Raw genomic sequence first — 8295 nt, 5'->3', positions numbered from 1 at the left:
ACTTTCAGCATAACCTACCTCACAGAGTTGTTGTGCAAATCAAAACGGGGATAGGAGAATGATGTGAGCTGCTTTGATCACCACTGTGGAGAAAGACTGTACTTTTCCTAGGTAGAGGGTACAGAGAGGGGGGAAGAGATGGAAACCTGGACTCAGAGAGGCAGATAATGGTATGTTGATGGTTGGCTGGGAAGGAAATAGGGTTGCAGTGCTCCCTCTAAGCTGTGGAGACTTGTGAGCAAAAATTCTACTTTGTGAGCTACTGGCATTAAAGTTGTGAGTGAGCAACTTGGCTACTGCATAAATTAGTTTGTGCTGGAGCTATCCTTCCTGAGCTAAGACAAAAATGTGTGAGCTGGAGGCTAAAAAACTGTGAGCTAGCTCACACTAATTCAGCTTAGAGGGAACACTGGTTGCCACCTCCAGGTTGGGAAATTCCTGGATATTTGAGGGGTGGAGCCTGGAGAGGGTGGGGTTTGAAGGAGGAGTGGGACCTCAGAAGGGTAAAATGCCATAGACTCCACCCTTCAAATCAGCCATTTTCTCCTGGGGAACCATTGCTGCCATTCTCCAGGTGAGGGCTAAAGATCACTCAGAATTAAAACTGCTTTCCAGACAGCAGAGATCAGTTCCCTTGAAGAAAATGGCTGCTTTGCAGAGTGGACTCTGAGTCATTATACCCTGCTGAGGTCGCTTCTTCTCCTGCTTGGGTCCCCACTGATGTGTGTGGTGGAGATGTCTGAGGGGTAGATAACAGTATGTTGATTGGCTGGGAAGGAGATAGGATTGCTACCTCCAAAACAAGTACAATGTCATAGACTACCCTCCAAACCAGCCATTTTCTCCTGAGGAACCATTGTTGCCAATCTCCAGGGGAGGGCTAGAAATTACTCAGAATTACAACTGCTCTTCAGATGGCAGAGATCAGTTTCCCTGGAGAAAACAGTAAGCTCTGTGTCATTATACCCTGCTGAGGTTGCCACAGCAAATTGACGCTGAGTGCCCAAGGCCAGGGCACCAGCCCAGAGCTTCTTTCTAGAGTTTGTTGTATTTATTTCCACAACGGGCCTTATTCCTAGTATAATATAATTTCTAAACACACATCTGGAAAATAAACAGTATAAATAAATCCTGACTAGGTGATGTTATCTATAAATATTAAAGAAGAGAGAAAAGGAAAAAAACCCAAAATGTTAAAATAGAATGAAGTATTATTAATGCTGTTTTTTAAAAAAAATGTGAATATTTTGCAAAAAATACAAAAACCATTTCTACCTCATATGGTGTGGTTTGATGTTATCTAATAAAGCAGGCCATGGATCCCTTCACATGGTAACTGTACTCACACTTCATTCATTGATATTAGGGGTTTGCAAAAAAAAAAACTTTTTGAACCAGTTCTTTTTGGTTCAGGTCTCTTGGACCCAGAAAAATTTCACGATTACCAAAAAATCCCGATGGGATTTTTCCTGAATGTTTTCGGGTCCAATAGAACCCACAAGAAAAATATTGGGTTTTTTTTGTTTTTGTTTTTAAAGCCATTATGAAGCTGAGCCAGTGGAGAGCAATCTGCTCTGGGCACAGCCAATCCTGGCAGCGTTCGTTTCTCCTGCAGCCTAGTTTAAACTGGGCTACATGAGAAGCCAGCGCAAAGCCCAGCCTGTGGGGAGCAATCTGTTCCCTGCCACACAGCAGTTCCTTGGGCTGGCTTCTTCTGCATCCTGGTTTAAACCAGGCAGCATGAGAAGCCAGCCCCAAGCTGAGCCAGCAGGAACAGTCTGCTCCCCACCAGCGTATCTGATCCTCGGGCTGTCTTCTGTAGTCCCTTTAAACTGACAAACAGCTGAGAGGCTGTTTTCATATCTGCCCTGTAATTACTGAATATATCTTAAGATTTTTTTCGGGAATTTGTTCCCCAGTTTTCCTGAGAAAACCTGGATACATTTGAGATGCTGAAATCTACCCCAAAAATATTAGTAAGGTATTTTTCAGGTGCACTTTTGGCTTGGGGAGACCTGATTGGACACCCCTAATAGATATTATAATCTGGTATACAGTTTCAAATTTTTCCTTTTTTTAAATTCCTTTTATTTCATACCACAATCTATATGCATTTTAAAACTGCAGGCACAAAACATTACTACTCAGAGCAAGACAAATACAAAAACAACTCTCCATGATGCCTGCAGTACAACACTCACCGGCAGGGGGAAGACCACAGGAGGGAAGGGGATACAGCAAAAACAAATACCAGTAGTTCCTGGCAGAGAAGGCAGCTTATTTTCTGAACACAGCTCTGGTTGAAATGAACCTGTAACAGCTAGGGGGGCCACCTAATAGGTTTGCCCAAATGCTGTCCCCACTCCTGGGACAGCATCGCCTAAGGCAAATTAAACTGTAAGGTAAAGGTTTCCCTTGCTCAAAAGCAAGTCGGATCCAACTGTAGGGGGCAGTGCTCATCTCCAATTCCAAGCAGAAGAACCAGTGCTGTCCGAAGATGTTTCCATGGTCATGTGGCCGGCATGACTAAACGCCGAGGCGCATGGAATGCTGTTACCTTCCCACCAAAGCTGTACCTATTTATCTACTTGCAATTTCTTGCGTTCAAACTGTTAGGTTGGCAGGAGCTGGGGCCAGAGATGGGAGTTCACTCCATCACGTGGCACTAGGGTCTTGAACTGTCGAACTACAGAACCTTGGCATCTCAACTGCTGAGCCACCGCGGCCCCATATAAATTAACTACACACTTAACAGTACTAGGGAGTTATTCTCTCACTGGAATCCTAGTGCCTTGTGTAACTGTTGTTTCATTTCCTGTTTCCATAATTCTCTATCTGCCGTTCAAATGTTTCCTGATGTATGTGGAGCTAGTTTGGTGTAGTGGTTAAATGCGCGAACTCTAATCTGGGAGAACCGGGTTTGATTCCCCACTCCTCCACTTGCACCTGATGGATGACCTTGGGCAAGCCATAGTTCTGATAAGAGCTGTCCTTGAAAGGGTAATTCCCAAAAGAGATCTCTCAACCCCACCCACCTCACAGGGTGTCTGTTGTGGGGAGGGGAAGGGAAAGGAGTTTGTAAACTGCTCTGAGACTCCAAGTGAAGAGCGGGATATAAATCCAATCTCTTCTTCCAGGGCTCTTTTTGTAGCAGGTACTCATTTGCATATTAAGCGACACACCCCTAATGTAGCCAATCCTCCAAGAGCTTACAGTAGCTCCTGTAAGAAGAGCTCTGTAAGCTCTTGGAGGATTGGCTACATTAGGGGGTGTGGCCTAATATGCAGAGGAGCTCCTGCTACAAAAAGAGCCCTGGATCAATTAGCAAGTAAAGTCCAGCGCTGTAGGGGACCATATCACCCCAGTCGTGACCCATCTACATTGGTTCCAAATCTGTTTCCATGCACATTTCAAGGTGCTGAAGGTGCCTTGTGAAGCCAGCACACCTGAATACACCTAGAAGTCAACTATCCCTACCTAGACACCTACCTCTTTACAAATCTACCTGACCACTACAGTTACCTTCTGAAGCCCTGGTTTGGGTGCTCTTGCTGTCTGAGATTAGATGGGTCACAACCTGAGAAAGGGCCTTTTCAATTGGGACACCAGAACTTTGGAACTGTCTCCTAGGGAAACTCACCTGCCCCTTTCCTTTGCTGTTTTTCACCAGTGAATCAAGAATTTTTTGGGGTTGATCTGGTGTTCCTTCAGTGATCCTATTTTCCTGCTCTATTATTAATTGCTGTTATTATATGTGTGTATTTTATTGTATATTAAGTTGTTTGAATGATTTTTAATGATTTTAGGATTTTTTAAAGTAAATAAGAGGCTGTGAGGGTAGTTTTCCTGTTAAAGCCTGGACAACCATTGTATAATGTCTGAATCGCTACTTAAAGTATCCCTATGTTGTGGCTTCATTATGTGGGCTTTGGGCTCATTTTTGTCAACACTTCTTCCAAACAACTCAAAATTTAACAAGTTCAGACCTCCTTATGTCTAGAAAAGGTATTGTTTGTGTCAGAGTTCCTGTCAGATACTTGTCTATAGCCAGAGTTAAGATCAATCATAGATTTCCTCAAAGAGGATAGTGAACTGACATGTATACCCTTTTTCTTCCATTTCCTCTCCCTGCCTAGGTATTTTCAAGAGAAATAATTCAAGACTGATGGATGAAATTCTAAAGCAGCAACAGGAATTATTAAACCTTGACTGTTCCAAATATACCATAGAATTTGCAAATCAAGACAAAACAGATCAAGGTAAGAATGCCTGTGATTTTTGTTTTTGCTTTATACTGATGCAAAGTCAGCACTCATTCCCATTGATCTTTCAGTGGGAGAGGATGGTATCTCCATGAACACAAAAGGTCAAGTTGACTTCTAGGCATGTGTTCAGGTCTCTGAAATTGTGCATACATTTACACAACTCAGACATGATAAACATTCATTTGGACTTTACTGAACCATGGCACACTCAGCAAATACTGTCTAGAGGGTGTATGTAAAATTTAATCATTTGTAAGATGAATTTCAGATGCTGATTGAGGCATGTTGGGCAATGGATTTGATTGGGGAAGAAGGTGAAGGGGTAGAAAAATGCAGTGTTACTTATCATGAACTAATGGGGGGGTGCTGACTTTGAAGCACTGATGCCATTTTCTGTCTGAACTTTAATATCTTTGAAATATTTTATTACAGTTTTAAATTGCCAACCTACATTAAATGTGCTGTCTCCAGAGGATGGAAAGACGGATATAGTAAGAGCAGCTCAGAAATTTTGCCATTTAGTAGCACAACAGCAAAGAAAATGCACAGATCTGGATGTGAATGTCTTGGACAATTTACTAAGTAGTAAGTATGGTGTGGAAGTGATTTGTTTTACTTAATTTTAAAATGTATATTCCACATTTACAAAGTTCTGGGTACCATAAGGTTAACAGGCAACAAACATACTAAAATACAGTGTGATAAGCAATGAAGTGACCTGATAGAAACTGTAGAAGTATGCAGTCCCAAATGCATTCAAAAACCATACAAGGCAGTCTTAAACAAGCCTGATGAAGGATATCAATGTGGGTGTCTTATGGGTTCTTTCCAGCAGACTATTCCATAAGACAGGATCTGCAGTGAAGAAGGCACAAGCTCTAGCAGAAGCTGTACAGAACTGCTGAATGGAGGGTACTATAAGAAAAGCCTGCTGAGCCGACATAAATTGGTGAATGGGCTCATACAGGAAGAGATGGTCCTTCAGGTATACAGTTCATAGATGTCTTTTTAGATAAAGAACCAGCACTTTGCATTGAACTGAGGAGCAAACTGGAAGTTAATCCAGGTTCTACTAAAAGACAGGCAGGCATTTTTACATCTGTTGTAACTTGGCTGTCATCACAAAATTGGATAAAGCAGTTTTTGTCAACTGAAATGTATCTTTAGAAAAACTGTAAGACAGGCCTCTAAAATGCAACTTGAAAGATTTACCTATTTTGAATAATGTCAATAGGAAGACTGCTTTTATAATAGTAGTAATAGTTAAGATCATCAATATATCCAATTCTCAACACGGCCAAATCTGTGGATACTAAATCCAGAGGCTGAGCCATGACAAGACAGATTTTTCTGCTCACATTAAAAAGACCCAGGTTTGCAGAAAAGTGTGAGATTTTTAAAAAATGGGATTAAACTGAAGATGGGGGCAGATAAAGGGTAGGTTGGATGAAGGGTGGGAAGGAGAGAAGGAAACAAGAGGGAGAGACTTATGGAGGCTTTCAGTGAGGAGAAAGAGGAGATAGTAGGGGAAGGGGAAATGAGATGCCCCTTGTAAGTCCTTGTGATTCACCCACTTGTAAGTACCATATGAGAAGTAGTTTCGTGAATAGTGTAGATTTGTGAGCTTTTAACTAGTTTGAAAACATTAATTTGAATTTTACACTTGGAAGAGAGTGTGCTTCACTTTGATTAGATCTAGGGGTGTGCAAAAAAAAAAAAATCGACCCGATTCTTTCTTCCCACCATAGAGAACAATGGAGGGGATGGGGGCAACCTGTTTGGGGGCCCGTAGAATTGGACCCCCTGGTTCAGTATTCTTAAAACTTGGTGGGTATCTTGGGGAGAGGCTCCTGCAGCTACCCTGCGGGTTTGGAGCCTCTCCCTCAAACCCCCTCCCCTCCAGACACCAGAATATACCCTATGTTTTCGCCATTGACTTCAATGGCCCATAGGATATAATGGGGCCAGATTGCTGCCGAAATTCGGCGGCAATTCAGCAGAAAGCCAATTCAGTTCAGAGAATCTGAATCGGCCTGCAGCAGCCCAAAAGGGGCCCGAATGGGCCATTTTCAGGGGTGCATTCGGTTCAGACGAACTGAATGCACATCCCTAATTAGATCTTAAAATGCCTCTTAAATTACTTCAGAAAACTATGAATTTACTGAGGGGCCATTTGTTTGCAGTAGCGTGTTACCTCTTGAGTTCAAGTGTCTAGCTACAGCATGAAGATGGAAGTCTCTGTTTTGGGCTGGTGACACACATGGGTCCACAATTATATCTTCCTCTGGTGACCTGGTAGGCACATCTTCTAACCTGGCAAATGTCTGCTTCAGCACCAAGCAGGGAATAGGAAAGGGCTTGTCAGTCATGTCACATCATGGTGGCTTAAAGCACTAGGAAACAGGATTTCTTGTGCTTCTGATCCATTGTGTGAGTTCTTCCCAAGTCAGAGTAAGGCAGGGTCAGTGGTGACTGCAACCAACAGCTGTGGTTTCTAACATTAAAACAAAAGACAAAAAAAACCCCAACTCTTCTGTGTTGCAAAGCAAATGGCCATGATCCAATGAAGCTTTACATCATTATGAGGGGAAATTGAACAAATGGTTGTAGGCTTTCTCAAGTAAATGTGTTACTACTTTCAAGTAAATGTGTTCAGAATTTCAGGGACTAAATGACTACCTTCAACCTTTACTGGTATGCCTACTTACCAACATTCTTACGTGTTTCTTTTGAAAAGAGGGAAGTATGAAAAACTGCAGCTTCCATTGCTGTGCCAGCTAAACTAACACACAGTAGTAATTAAAATTTTAATATTGGCTTGGATTCTGCCTAGACTTTCTACTTGCATGAGAAAAAGGAGGTGACTTTTACAGTCTCCCCCCCCCACAGCAGCCCCAAATGCTGCTCTGAAAAGCTCATTGAGCACAGGTGACCACCCAGAATTGCTGGTGAAGTCAGAATCTGAAGTCTCCTGTAGACGAATGGAATTGGTAAAAGTCACTCCCCCATGTCCGTGGTGATTCTAGATGGGATCCAAGCCATCATATTCTTGGGGTCTCTGAAATTTCCTGGTACCGTCTGCAAATGTGCGTTACATATGATGGTGAAAATGTGTTAAACCTCTACTGAACTAAGTGGGTCTTAATTCTACAAACCAAACTTATTACTCCTTGTATAGGTACTAAAGGCTTTCCTGACCCTGACTTAATACTGAAGTTTGGTCCTGTGGACAGCATATTAGGATTCCTTCCTTGGCACATCAGAGTGACAGAGATCATGTGAGTGGACAGTGCCTAACAGTGTGCGATTAAAAATACTGTTCTTCAAATTTGGTGCAGACTTGTATTAAAAACAGATCAGGGTACATCAGTGTCTATAGATGCATTAATGAAAATTAAGTCTGTTCTTCCTTTCATTCTCTGCACTATGGACATTGGAAATGTTTTCTTCAAAGATACTTTTATGATTTCTCTTCCCTGATCGATGAGATGTAGCCTGTCAGTCTTTACATAAATGCAAAAAAAAATGTGTGCGGAAGCTATGGATATGTTTATATCCCTGAATTCACATGTAACAGAACAGGCATTGGTAGACTATTGTCAACCAAATAGGTATTTAGTAGTATAAAGCAGTATGGGGACAATTCAGGACACCCTAAGGAAGAAAAGCAGGCAGCATTTCACAGGACACTGTGGTATGCATTGGCAGCCTACTGAAGGAATGGTAGGCAGCAGTAGAATTGGCACTTCTGCCCTAGGTGCATATGCAGAAAATGTTGCTGCAGGGCATAATAGGTACAGAAGGAGGAGAAGGAAAAATATGTTACTCTTTAGTCTGTACATAAAGGGTCAGGAATCCTAGCTCTATGATCTGTTGTGTACATAAGATCTTATCCTTGTACTCCAGTTAGTTAATGATCTAGAATAACTACTATCCCTGTGTTTTGCATTTACTGTTCCTTATAAAGATTGATTTGGGACAATGGTATGTGTAAACAGCAGAAATTGCACTCGTCCATTCTTGGACAGGG

At 42.1% G+C, this 8295-nt stretch overlaps 1 protein-coding gene across 1 annotated transcript in view; it reads left to right on the top strand.

Moving 5' to 3' along the window:
- Positions 1–8295, top strand: part of NUS1 (NUS1 dehydrodolichyl diphosphate synthase subunit) — a 25625-nt gene that overhangs the window by 16043 nt on the left and 1287 nt on the right. The window contains exons 2-4 of the mRNA XM_015409084.1: positions 4137–4259; positions 4698–4850; positions 7444–7543. Coding sequence (XP_015264570.1) covers positions 4137–4259; positions 4698–4850; positions 7444–7543 — 376 coding nt within the window. The remainder of the gene's footprint in view (positions 1–4136; positions 4260–4697; positions 4851–7443; positions 7544–8295) is intronic.

The sequence above is a fragment of the Gekko japonicus genome, unplaced genomic scaffold (assembly GCF_001447785.1).
Source record: "Gekko japonicus isolate JY-2015 unplaced genomic scaffold, Gekko_japonicus_V1.1 scaffold50, whole genome shotgun sequence".
NCBI lineage: Eukaryota > Metazoa > Chordata > Lepidosauria > Squamata > Gekkonidae > Gekko > Gekko japonicus.
The sequence above is the reverse complement of the archived record's forward strand: the minus strand, read 5'-3'. Positions and strand labels throughout refer to the sequence as shown.